The sequence below is a fragment of the Bos javanicus genome, chromosome 16 (assembly GCF_032452875.1).
Source record: "Bos javanicus breed banteng chromosome 16, ARS-OSU_banteng_1.0, whole genome shotgun sequence".
NCBI lineage: Eukaryota > Metazoa > Chordata > Mammalia > Artiodactyla > Bovidae > Bos > Bos javanicus.
Genome location: NC_083883.1, coordinates 2,654,276 through 2,667,367, shown reverse-complemented (window position 1 = coordinate 2,667,367; position 13,092 = coordinate 2,654,276). Strand labels below are relative to the sequence as shown.

Sequence of the window (13,092 nt, the reverse complement as noted above, 5' to 3'; positions counted from 1 at the left end):
ACTTTCCTCGAGCTTGCCCTCTCCTGGAATGTTACTTCGGGGGAAAGAGATGAGAGGTGGGATTGAGGAAGAGTCCATATTGTGTCTTCTCGTATCTTCTCTCACCTTTCCACTCTTGTCTCTTCCTGGAATTTGTTCTCCAGAGAATTCTGTCTCCCCTGGAGAACTTGATACAGATATTCCACTTGGAGAGCTGGGAGAGCCTCTGGAACAACAGGCAGAGTCCTTGTCCCCAAGGGCCTGTGATTGACCTCCCTCAACGAGTCTCCTCTGCGTGTGTCCAAACTCTGTAGTCTTGACACAGAGCAAATGCACCCACCCAGAAACAGTGGATTTCCCCAGAAAACGCAGAGCTGACAGAAAGTGCTGCCTGAGTGGCTTCCTGGTTCCTCCATCTCCCAGGCGAGGGCCAGGCCGACCGGGAGCCATGGCACCGGGAGCCACGGCGTGTGCCCCTCCTCTGCCCCTCTCCCTGCCCTAGACCCCTCAGGGCCAGCGCGGCCCCTCTCTGTCACTGCCCAGCTAACTCTTAACTGCTTTGCTTCCTTTTTTTATTGTCTTCTTTTGTTGTGTTCCTGTTGTTTGTGTTGCTGTTGGGCCTCGGGCTCCGGGTAGGATGAACTTTTAGACCTTCAGTTGCAAAGAAACCTAGAGTATTTGGATCAGCAGGTAGGCAGAGCTGGTGCCCCTCGCCACCCCCTGCCCTTCCATCACGTCCGCCTGTTCCTCCTCGCCTCCTCATCTTCCATCCATTCAACAGCCTTTGTTGGCACAACCAGGGCACAACAAAGCGGCTTATATTTTGGTTTACAGCTTCACACCCCTTCTCTGCAAAGCCCTTTAGGACAGCTGGGAGTTTCCTGGGGAAAGGAGAACAGTAAATCACCACATGAATAATTAATGTAGCCATCTATTTGTTCGGCCCAGATGGAAATGCCCCCAGGGAGCAGGCAGCAATTTGCATTTTTGCTGGAGAGAGTTGCAGAGATAGGGAGGAGCTCTAAAATGGGAGTTTTGGCTAAAGCTGAACTAAATCCTAAAGCTAAGGATATAGTTCAGCTTGAATCTGGGAAATTAGCCTATCCTATTCCACAATTCCAGGTTGTGGTTAAATTCCATAATTTGCAAATGAAGGACCATAGACCTGCCCTCATGATTTTTTAGTTTATGTTAATTCAGTATATTTGTTAGTTCCTCTGCAAAGTTCTTTTGTATACACAGCTTATATTTTCCTGAGAATTCAGTGCCGTAGACAGAGGGAGTATTAACCAACCCAGTGTTACAGATGAGCATCCTGAAGAGGCAGTGCGTGTCCCTGTGTGATGGAAGGAATCCACTACCTGGGCTCTCGCCTTTGGCTGCCGTGCCTTTTGAGGCTAATGAGGCTGTGATACTGGGTTTAGATAGGTCAGGGGTCAATATGCTGGGCATTTATATGAGGACGTACTCATGTTCAGATCTGTACCCCCAAATCGTGGGGATCTGAATGTGCGCCAGGCCCAGGTGGAGGTAGCCTAGGGTGGTTCAAAGAATAATGACAGCAATAATAACAATGGCAGACTTACCATAATTGGATGCTTCCTCTGTGCCCCATACTGTTTTAAGCACTTTACAGATCCTAACTCATTTAATCTTTATAACAACCCTGCAAGGTGGGTGTTGTTATTATCCCCATTTTGTACAGGATACGATGAAACTAAGGACTTCCCTGGTGGCTCAGCAGTAAAGAATCCACCTGCCAATGCAGGAGAAGCAGGTTTGATCCCTGAGTCAGGAGGATCTCCTGGAAAAGGATGTGGCAACCCACTCCAGTATTCTTGCCTGGGAAGTCCTATAGACAGAGGAGCCTAGTGGGCTACAGTCCATGGGATCACAAAAGAGTCGGACACAGCTTGGCAACTAAAAACAATAATGGTGAAAAGCCCAAAGATCAAATAACATGCCAAGGACACGCAGCCAATGAACAACAGAGGTTGGCTATGACTCTGAGCTTTTGACTCAGTTTACAGCTGAGGAAACATCTAACGTGAAGAAGTTGGGGTCAAACCTCATCAGATTAATTCTGTGCTCTTAACGTTGTGGAGAGGATCACAAACATGGTATCAGAGGACGGGGCTGTAACTGCTGGTGGTTCTAGTCACAAGCCATGTGACTTTCATCTCCTAGGGTCGTGGTGTCTCAGTGAGCTCAGCCTCGTGGGAGACCCTGGGCACTGGGAAACACAATACACACACTTTAATCAGCGATGGCTCCCAGTCCCCAAGAACGTGGCATTTTAGTCCCAGAAGGCACTGTGTGCATTCTAGGCTGTGTGCGGGTGAGTCTCAGGATGCCCGCCAGAGCTCAGGGCTGGGAAACACTGGCAGGAAGCGGGGTCTGCAGGGCTGTGGGCTGGTGAGTGGCAGGGCTCCCGGTCGGGCCTTCCTCCCTGCAGCCCATCCACGTGGCTGGCTGTCCCATTCAGGTGTCAGGTGTCAGGACCCCTTCCTGGGGGCTTCTGCCCTCACAGGAGGGCTGGGGGCTTCAGGAATAACGTTTCAGAGGAGCTCTTCCTAGATAGAGGATAATATTCTTAAAAGACAGTTTTGTATGACGAGAAGAGTCCGGAATATAGTCAGACACTACACTCGAGTTCCAACTGTGCTGTTTACAAGGACTTTCCTTAAACCTTGGAAATGTCACTTGGTCTCTCTGGGTCTTTGTTTTCTCAGTCATGAGATGGACTTTGTAGGACCTGCCCTTTGTACCTCAGAGTTTTTGGGAGAGCCAGGTCAGAAGGCGTATGAGAGCCCTCTGGCAGACACTGATGTGGGTAGTGATTGCTATATGATCACTTTTTCGTTTTCTTCCAAAACTCAAAAATATTAACTTGACCACCCTTGACCCCAGTGCTACGTATTAGTATAAGGTCCTGGGTTAGGAGCTTTCTCACCAGATTTCTCTAACGTTTTGGAGGGACAGAAGGTGGCACACAGGAACTCCCCTAGAGGCAAGGTCCACACGGGCTAAACCGTCCTGGGAGGCACAGCGCGGCAGGGGTGGTCAGGGCGAGACTGCTGCCGCTTCCTTTATTGTTTTAGATCCCTGGTTGGGGCAGGAGTGAGACCCATGCGGGACCAGCAAGAGCCTGGGCCTCGCTTGCCCTCTCAGAGCCTGATGTGCTGGTGGACATGCCTTGTCCTGTACGCATCCGCGTGTCCCCCACACACGGGACACGGGCCCGACGCACAGGCAGCAAACGTAAACACACACACGCCACATGCAGTCACACGCATGCCACGCGGGCACACCCTGTACACAGCACACACACGCCACATGCAGTCACACGCATGCCACGCGGGCACACCCTGTACACAGCACACACACGCCACATGCAGTCACACGCATGCCACGCGGGCACACCCTGTACACAGCACACACACGCCACATGCAGTCACACGCATGCCACGCGGGCACACCCTGTACACAGCACACACACGCCACATGCAGTCACACGCATGCCACGCGGGCACACCCTGTACACAGCACACACACGCCACATGCAGTCACACGCATGCCACGCGGGCACACCCTGTATACAGCACACACACGCCACATGCAGTCACACGCATGCCACGCGGGCACACCCTGTACACAGCACACACACGCCACATGCAGTCACACGCATGCCACGCGGGCACACCCTGTACACAGCACACACACGCTCACACACGTGCACAGGCTCTAAGAAGATAGGAATTGAGCTTAGACGCTACAGAAAATGTGGTCGATGTCCTATTGACTTTTAACCATTTAACAAATACTCAATCTCATATTAGAGTTGTTCTTTTAGAAGCCTTTTAAATCACACTTGATGTTATAGGAAAAAAACTCCCAAGCAGGCTAAAAAAGTAGAAAAACCAGATCCTAGGAAAGCCCTTTAACGTGCGCTAGAGCCTGTGAATGGAGCAGGAAGGGGCCCCTTGCCCTGCCTGCAGAGTATAGAAGAAAGGCTGCATTTGGGCAGCCACCCAAAGCAGGCAGGAGGGAAATGTGTGTGGGTCCAACACAGACTGGGAAGACAAGGGTACAAAATGTGGTAAAAAATCTTCTAACCCCAGAAGATCTGCCCTAAGGTGGCTCTGCCCCTCCCCTTACTCACTTCCCTCCCCTGGAAGTGTTTTCTGCACACGCCCGCTGTGTCCCGCCACCTTCCCCCGCAGATCAGCCGAGTTACAGGGACATAGCCAGGGACACCCCCCATGTGTCTACACTCGACGCTGCCACCCTGGAGCCGGGGGAGATGCTGGCCTTCCCGGTTGGTTTGCTTGGCCAGTGCTCCCTCCACCCTCTCATTCTCCCTCAGCCTTCCTCCCGCTCTTTCTCTTTCATTTGGCAAGCAGTCTTCCCCCTCCATGTTCCTGAAGATCTCTGAAGCATAAAGAGTGCATGTTGGGAGCGCGGTGTCCCAGTCTGGTGTCTCTCTAACATGGCTTGCTTGCTTTGACCTCCTTATTTGCTCCCTGGCATCATCCCAGGTCAGCATGGATGCTATCAGCCCAGCTCTGGAAACAGAATTTTACAGTCCTCTCTACTCTAGAGCAGAGGTGGGCAGGACTCGGGGAGAGAGGCCTGTGCCTAACCGACGTGAAGGCCCATCCAAAGAGCAGGTCGCATTTTCTTTAAAGTTGTTTCACTTAGTTCCCGCCTGGGGAGATTGGCCGTTCCCACTGCCTGTGTGGTCCTTGACCAAACCAGAGTGAGAAACGAGGGCTGGGCCGGGGGGCGAGGCCCACAACGCTCAGGCGCCTGAGCAGGTGTCCCTGGGCCCGGGCCAGGCCACGTGACCTCCCGCCTCCCTGCCATGGCCTTTCCTCATGGGCAGCTTTGGCGCGGGTCCTGAACCAGAGTTCACAGCGGGTGAGTGACGGGCGAGAGCAGAGAGGGTGCTGGAGGCCCCAGGAGGAGGATCCGCCCTCCGCTGTCTCCTGGAGCCCAGGCAGGCGTGGGGAAGACCCCCGCCTGGACTGCATCTGAGCCGCCCGTTCCTCCCTCTGCCACAGATGAGTGAGAGCGAGGCTCTGATCAGTGTGGTGAACCGCATGGTGGAGAGCTCCTCCCCCAGCGCCCAGCTCTTCATGCAAGTAAGGCCTCTGCCTGGCAGCATGCTCCCGTCAGCATCATTCACGCCTCCCGTGCATGGTCGAGCCGCTCCTCTGCCAGGCCTTACCCCTGGGCTCAGCCCGGCCTTCCTCCTTTCATTCCTGGGGTCGCCTCCATTCTTCATGTTCGTGGGTAAACCGGGCTCATTCCCCAAACCATCAGCATAGCCAGCCCTGACATCTCATGCCATGCCAGTGATCACAGAGTGTCCAGGACTTCTTCCTCGCGTTTGGTGCCTGCTTACCAGTGGCTGGGGTAGGGAGCATGGGGCGTGGTGTGCAGCCGTCCAGGGACACTTGTGCAGGGTGGCTGCGTTCGCTGCATGTGTCACCAGTGGAAGGCGCGCTTGCCGGACTGAGAGGCGCCTCCGGCTTAGGCCCAGTCCCTGGGACTGGCACGTCGTCTACTAGGGCAGTCGTTTTCAGACGCTTCCGATGCTCCTTCCTTCTCCCAGGTCTTATCCTCAAAACCAGCCGAGACTTAACTGTTGTTCCCACGGTTGTTACGCGTGAGCCATTTGGGAGCTACCCGGCGCTGGAGCCCCTCCAGAACCGCTGGGACGGGCTTCGGCCGGGCCGTCCCCTGCTCTCCAGCGGGCAGAGCGCCGGCTCAGCTCGGGTTCTGGAGTGGGTGCTGTCTGAGCTGGAAGGCTGTGGTCGGTGGCAGGAACAAGGCGGGGCCGTCAGCTCTCCCGTGCCCGCACGCCCTGCCCTCTGCCGCGGTAACCGATCTCCTGTTCCTGCAGGTCCCTCCGTACCCAGAAGTGTTCCAGGACAGCCTCCACACCTACAAGCTGAACGAGCAAGACACAGATGTAAGAGCAGCTCACTGCTCCTTCTGCCCCTCTGGCCCCACTGCTGCCCCCTCATTCTAGCTCTCCCCATGGGGGCTTTTCCTGTGCTCCCTCTCATCCCCTGTGGCCCCTCACAAATCTGGTCCCTGTCCCATCTCCCTGCAGAGACAGTGCTCTCTGCCCAAGCCCCCTCAGCCCCTTCTCATCCTCACTGCTCACCCTACCTGGCATCGTGGTTGTGTGTTTCTCCACTGAATGCGAGGCCCTCTTGTCTATAGCAGTGGCCCGTGCTTATTTCAGGCACGCAGACTTTAGTAGGAAGTAGCCCCAGGTGCCTGGAAGGAAGGCTGTGGCCCGGTCCCTCCTCAGGGAGCTTCTGGGCAACAGGAGGCTCGGGTCTCAGCAGACCTGTCCCAGGGCCTGCAGGAGGGCAGGGCTGGGCGCCATGCTAGCTTGTGGGCCCGGGACACGAGCAGGTGGTATATGAGCCAATCTTGAAGTAAAGGACCCAGGGGACAAGATTCTTGGTCCATAGAAGGGAGCCAAGGGGGTGTTTGAGGAGTGGCGTGAATACAGGTGTGAACACAGGAAAGCACATGTCTCCCCAGGAAACAAGTTGGGCCTCACCTGCCTCTTCCCACTGGCCTTGTGTGGGTGGTGGATCTGCCCAGCAGGCAGGGCACAGGTTCCGTGCAGGCCAGGACCAGACCTCAGAGGGACCCCAGCGTCAGCCGTCCTGAGACTCTGGAAGGAGGAGGGGAGGTCAGGGTCCCGTGGGCCTCAGGACCAGTGTACATTGTTCACTGGTTTTACTAAGACTTGTTCGGAAACCGGCGTACCCCTCCGATCCATACATACCTGGAGGCCTGAGAGGCGAGGCCGTGTTATCGCCTCAGCCCCTTGTGAACTGGCACCCCCAAGAGGAGGGGTGAGCAGGAACTCAACATTTAGCTCTCGGCCCTCTCCCTGCTCAAGCTGACTCGCTTCCTCAGAATAAGTCCATCTCCTCCCTCAACGGGTCTTTGGGGAGTGCCCCAAGGTGAAGACAACTTCCTGTTCGCAGGAGCCTCCAAGGTTAGGGTGAAGGTCCAGGCTTCCTGGGCAGGGGAAAGGAAGTGGTATCCAGAGGCCCAGTCCTGCTTATCCAGTTCCCAGGTCCCTGTCAGGCCATGCCCTTGACTTCCTTCTCTCTCCCTCCCTTCCCCCTTGGGGACCCTAGAAGCTGCTGGGCAAGTTGTGTGAGCAGAACAAGGCGGTGCGGGAGCAGGAGCGGCTGGTGCAGCAGCTGCGAGCTGAGAAGGTGAGAGCCGTGGGGTTGTCCTTAGCGGGCACACGGGGGCTGGCCCAGAGAAGGGGTAGGTGGCTCCTCCATCCTAACTCAGCTGCTGAAGCTTTGTCCCTCCCCAAACCTCTGTCCTGCCCTTACTCAGCCCTGCTGAAGCTCCTCTGGGGATCTTGGCCAGTGTGAGGAACCTCCGCTAAGCTGCCTGGCTGAACCCCTGTGGCTCTAGCCCTTGCTGCCGAAAGCCCCAGCGAGGAGTTAACAGGGCTCCTCATAGCATTCCCCTGCCTTTCTTCAGGAAAGTCTGGAAAGTGCCTTGATGGGGACCCACCAGGAACTGGAGATGTTTGGAAGCCAGCCCGCCTACCCAGAGAAACTGCTGCATAAAAAGGAGTCGCTGCAGAACCAGCTCATCAACATCCGGGTGGAGCTGTCTCAGGCAACCACGGTGATCCTGTGCTCCTCCCTGCTCAGAGAGCCACCCCTCCCAGCCTGGGCTCCCCTAGTCCCCACTCTCCCCGAGGGCAAGAGCAAGCTGTCTGGGAGGGATGTAAACAAAGCCCTTAATGCTGCCTTGCAAAACGGCAGCAAGCCGCCTCATCCCATCAGTCTCCACCAGGGAGCTTGGCTTCTTTCCCACGAGCCACATCTGCGCCAGGATTTGTTCACGACAAAGTGAAGTTGAGGGCCACTTACTTCCTCGGCTGCTTTAACAGCTTTGCTGCACACCCTTTCTCTCCCCTCTCTGGAGAACCAAGACATTGGCAACATGCCACCCTGGCTACTTCCTAGTAGGCACCGGGCGGGCCCTCCAATGCAGACAGCAGCAGCAAAAGCCCTGGAAAACTGAAGCCCAAAGGGAGGAAGGTGTCTAGCCTCCAGAGGGTGGACTCCTCTGGCTCTCCTTTAGTCTCTGTCACCCACCCTGGGGACAGCACAGGGGCATAGGAGTGAGATCAGCCCCTTTCAGCCTGTCTGGAGAAGATCCTGTTTTCTTCCTATTTGGGCGTACGATAGGCTAAGCAGTTTGCACCTCCTCTAAGGCCAGGGTTTGGCTGTCATCAGACTATCTCAGCCCTGTGCCTTCTCCCATCCCTCCGTGTCCTCCTCCCCAACATGCCAGACCCCAGGTGCCCCGGCCCGAGGCAGGACGAGGAGGGGCGGTTTGGCACTTGCGGCTTCTCAGTGAGCCCTCCCCTTGCAGGCCCTGGCGAACAGCACCATGGAGTATGAGAGCCTGGAGGCAGAAGTCTCTGCCCTGCACGACGAGCTCTGGGAGCAGCTCAGCTTGGACCTCCAGGTGAAGGGGCTTCCAGGCAGGCAGGGCCCCTGTCCTTTGGTCCACAGTATCTTCCTTTCATGCTTTGGAGAGTTCAGAGACTTAAAACCGGGAGGTTGTCCTGGAATGAAAGACAAGGTTCAGTTCAGTTCAGTCACTCAGGAATGTCCGATTCTTTGCGACCCCATGGACTACAGCACACTAGGCCTCCCAGTCCATCTCCAACTCTTGGAGTTTACTCAGACTTATGTCCATCGAGTCGGTGATGCCGTCCAACCATCTCATCCTCTGTTGTCTCCTTCTCCTCCTGCCCTCAATCTTTCCCAGCATCGGGATCTTTTCAAATGAGTCAGTTCTGTGCATCAGGTGGCCAAAGTATTGGAGTTCAGGGTGTGTTAAAACAGACTCTCAGTTTCAGGGTGAAGATAATGTGAGAACATTCTTTAGTTCTGTCAAATCTTGGGGGACAAAGAGAAGTTGAAGCGTGGGAGACTTTAACAGACATGCAGATATAAACAATGGCGAGTTTTTAGACGGGAAAGAGGCCTTCCTTTCTGGCATGGGTCAGGAATGCCTGCTTGGAGGCAGGAGGATGGACACTGGGGGCATTTTCTTTTCCGCCCTCTGTCTTCTCTCTCCCCAGGCTCCACTCCTTTGGCTCGCTTTGTAAGCCCTGTCTCTCTGAGGCAGTTAACACCCTGCTTTCTCCTTTCTTCTTCCTGGTAACTAAGCTTACCACCCAACCATGCAGCTGTCTAGGTGGGTGAGGTGAGGGCCAGAGGCCCCACGCGCCACCATGTCCTGTGGGCAAGGCCTCAGTTCGACATGCACATTTTGGGAGATGGGAGAGCATCATGGTCAAGGTGCCGGCTCTTGAGACAAGTAGACCCAGATTCAGATGCTGGCCACGCTGCTTACTGACAGACGGTCTTGGGCGTGAGCCTCTCCACCTCTGAAGTGCGGACAACTGCTGTCCTTGCCTCAGAGAGGTGCTGTGCAGCCGCAGTGAGTCCGTGTGTGCAAAGCACTCAGCGCAGCCCCTGGTAGGGGTTGGGGGGCACAGGGAATGCTAAATCAAGGGAGCTATTGTTTTTCAAGGAGTGGACACTGTAACTGAGGAGAATTCATGGCAATTAGGCAGAAGTTGGATGCGGGCATTACAGAAGGGCTATTTGGCTGTGAAACAAGACAGTAAAGCTGAAGCTCTCGCCCCGGGAAAACAGGCCACCACCAAGTGTCCACCAAGGGGGCGGTCACTCCAAGACCATCCTGAGCGCCCCTGGGTGGGGCGGGATCAGAGGGACAGGTCCTCGCTCTTGGTTTACTGAAGAGGGCTCTTTGCTGTGATAACAGAGCCCTCTTCTCCCGCAGTTCTGGACGCTGAAGAGACAGAGGCTGCCCGTGAAGAAGGCGTGTGCTGGAGGGATGTGTGTGCGAGCGTGAGCGCGGGAATGCTCCCGCCAGGACGCTCCTTGGTAGCAACTTCCTTTGACCTGCTTTCTGGCCGTTTCAGAATGAGGTGCTCAACCGGCAAATCCAGAAGGAGATCTGGAGGATCCAGGATGTAATGGAGGGGCTGAGGAAGAATAACCCGTCCCGGGGCACAGACACAGCCAAGCACAGAGGTAGGTGCTCTCTCCAGCAGCCTCCTGGGCTCCTGGCCTCAGCAGAAAAAGCGTGTCTCTGGTCTCCATCCCGCAGCTGCCAACTTGTACCTCTGCAGGCCCTCACACCATGCTCAGAGCCAGCCTGGGCCTTCTCAGGGCTCCAGAAACGTCCCCCACCCAGAACAGACCAGATACACCAAAGAGGCTGTTGCCTTGATCCTCTTGATTCCTCCCTGGAATAGGTCAAAGAGCACAGCGCTTTCCTGGCCCTCAGTTCAGTTCAGTCACTCAGTTGTGTCTGACTCTTTGCAACCCCATGAACTGCAACACGCCAGGCCTCCCTGTCTATCACCAACTCCCGGAGTTTACCCAAACTCATGTCTACTGAGTTGGTGATGCCATCCAACCATCTCATCCTCTGTTGTCCCCTTCTCTTCCTGCCTTCAATCTTTTCCAGCATCAGGGTCTTTTCAAATGAGTCAGCTCTTCACATCAGATGGCCAAAGTACTGGAGCTTCAGCTTCAACATCAGTCTTTCTAATGAACACCCAGGATTGATCTCCTTTAGGATGGACTGGTTGGATCTCCTTGCAGTCCAAGGGACTCCCAAGAGTCTTCTCTAACACCACAGTTCAAAAGCATCAATTCTTCTGAGCTCAGCTTTCTTTATAGTCCAACTCTCACATCCATACATGACCACTGGAAAAACCATAGCCTTGACTAGACAGACCTTCGACAAAGTAATGTCTCTGCTTTTGAATATGCTATCTAGGTTGGTCATAACTTTCCTTCCAAGGAGTTAAGTGCCTTTTAATTTTATGGCTGCAGTCACCATCTGCAGGGATTTTGGAGCCATGGGCTAACTGGTGATCTGAGACCACTAGCTTAGTGTCTTCCTTCCTTCAGCCCAGGGACTTTGGTCTGGCTCTCTGTGACCCTTGGAGGCAGTGGTGTTATTTCCATCCATTATCTTTTCCTGCCCAGCTTGCCTCTCGACAGCCAGCCTGTGACCCAGCCCCAGTCCCTTCAGCAGGCCAGGTGGCCCTGACACCCTAAACCACCCCCTGCCTTCCCACCACAGAGCCCGGCTACACTCCAGGCCACACCCCTGCCCCTGTCCTCACCTCTCTCCTCTTCTGCTTCCCCAAGGAGGACTTGGCCCCTCGGGCACCTACAGCTCCAACAGCCCCGCCAGCCCTCTGAGCTCTGCCAGCCTCACCAGCCCACTGAGCCCCTTCTCCCTGGTGTCTGGCTCTCAGGGGTCCCCCACCAAGCCTGGCTTCAGTGAGGTAAGCTGAGGTCGTGGGTAAGGTGGGCCGGGGAGGGAGGACCCAGTCCTCATTTGCTTGAAACTGTACAAATTCTGTGCTCATCTCCTCCCCAGAGGCCCCTAGTGCTCTGTCTCTCTCACTAAGATGGTCATTCTCACACCCAGTTTGTGAACTTCACTCCAGATTTCTCCTTTGCCTGTTCTTATCTCTAGCTGTCATTTTTAGTTGCCGTTTAGGGCAGTCTTCCTGAGCTCCATGATGGTTAGCAAAGATACCAAACACTTAATAGAAATTTAAATCTGGGATTGTTTCAGGGACAGGAGAGCTGAGAGTCAGTGTGGGAAGCATTTTCTGAGTCAGTAAATCAGCAAGTCTTTTCTGAGACTGGGCAAGGGATGGTGTGAGGCCCTCTCAAGAAAGATGCCTGCGGGGCTTTACCCCATTCACAGTGAACAGCCCTCCTCTGGAACGTGGTGGCGTGTGTCTCAGTATTGAGCCACACGGTTCAGACTGCAGAAGCGCCAGTGTTCCAAAGAGAAGGTGGAATCTAAGCTGGGCCATGAAGCATTGGGGCAGGTAGAAGGACAGGTGGAAGGCATTAGTCAGGAGAGATAGCAGAACAGAGGTAGAAGGGAGGATGTGCCCAGAGTGATGGGGGTGGTGATGAGGAGAGAGCTCTGAAGAACATGCTGGGGCCTCAGTACAGGAGGGCGTCACGGGCAGGCAGGGCTTGCGCTGCAGATGGAGTCCACCCTGGCTCGGGTGGGAGTGAGGTGGTCCGGGCCCGCCCCGGCTTGGGTGGGAGTGAGGGGGTCCCGGCCCACCCCAGCTCAGGTGGGAGTATGGCGGTCCGGCCCGCCCAGGCTCCTGCAGTGTCGCGTCTGCCTCTGCTAACGTTCTCTTCTTCTGCTCTCACAGCGGCTGCTCTTGTTCCTCCTAACGCTCTGGCTTCTCTCTGCCTCAGGAGCCCGGCCCGCCGCGGCCCCCCCTCCCCAAAGCCTACGTCCCCCTGGAGTCTCCTCCCACTGTGCCTCCACTCCCTAGCGAGAGCCGCTTCTGGCCGCACCCCAACTCCCCTTCCTGGCACCGCGGTGGTGAGACAGCCAGGGGTCAGGTACCCAGCGCCCTCGGGCCCCGAGGGCAGGGATGGAGGGAACGGCCTGCAGGAGACCAAGTCACTGACCCTATGCCAGGGTTGACTTTCCCACAGCTCAGCGTTCCTGGCCTCTGTCTAGTCAGACTCTGGGATGAGCAAAGGGATGGCTGAGGCCCTCGTACCGGCCCTCTTTCCCCTTTTGCTTCCTGTGGACAATGGAAAACTGCGTTGCTGCCCTGCCCCATGGCAGCCCATGGCTGTAGGTGGTGGGTTGGGGCCCTCTCCCTGCCAGCGTGACCGACAGCGGAGACCCCGCGGTGCCCCATCCCCACCAGTGCCGTTCTGGTCTCGTCCTGCCTGGTCCACCTCAGCCCCCGTCCCCCCACGCTCTCCTTCTCCCCTTGCCTGTGTCTCTGGGCCTCACCAGCCCCCGGAATGTAAGGATACACACACTTTCTCCCCTGTTCTGGCTCCTTCTCTCACCTGAATCGCTAGCCAAGGTTCAGGAGAAATGTGCAGTTAGGCTTGGAAGAGGTTGCGTGCTGAGTAGAAAGAGTCGTAAAACAGGCTCAGCCATTTACTGGTAATATGCACAACCCTGAGGGTCTGCCCGGTAAGGTGG

The 13,092-nt window shown here is 55.7% G+C and overlaps 1 protein-coding gene across 22 annotated transcripts in view; it reads left to right on the top strand.

Moving 5' to 3' along the window:
* PLEKHA6 (pleckstrin homology domain containing A6) overlaps positions 1–13,092 on the top strand; it is a 139,204-nt gene that overhangs the window by 112,781 nt on the left and 13,331 nt on the right. For 13 of the 22 annotated variants that reach the window (XR_009729828.1, XM_061381928.1, XM_061381927.1 and 10 more), the window contains 9 exons: positions 616–669; positions 5,043–5,123; positions 5,888–5,956; positions 7,155–7,235; positions 7,516–7,665; positions 8,422–8,517; positions 10,010–10,121; positions 11,253–11,392; positions 12,339–12,488. Coding sequence is in view for 21 of the 22 variants with exons in the window: in XM_061381928.1 (XP_061237912.1) it covers positions 616–669; positions 5,043–5,123; positions 5,888–5,956; positions 7,155–7,235; positions 7,516–7,665; positions 8,422–8,517; positions 10,010–10,121; positions 11,253–11,392; positions 12,339–12,488 (933 nt within the window). In the remaining variant the exon portion in view is untranslated. The remainder of the gene's footprint in view (positions 1–615; positions 670–5,042; positions 5,124–5,887; positions 5,957–7,154; positions 7,236–7,515; positions 7,666–8,421; positions 8,518–10,009; positions 10,122–11,252; positions 11,393–12,338; positions 12,489–13,092) is intronic. The other 9 variants (XM_061381947.1, XM_061381946.1, XM_061381945.1 and 6 more) reach the window with 4 other exon arrangements.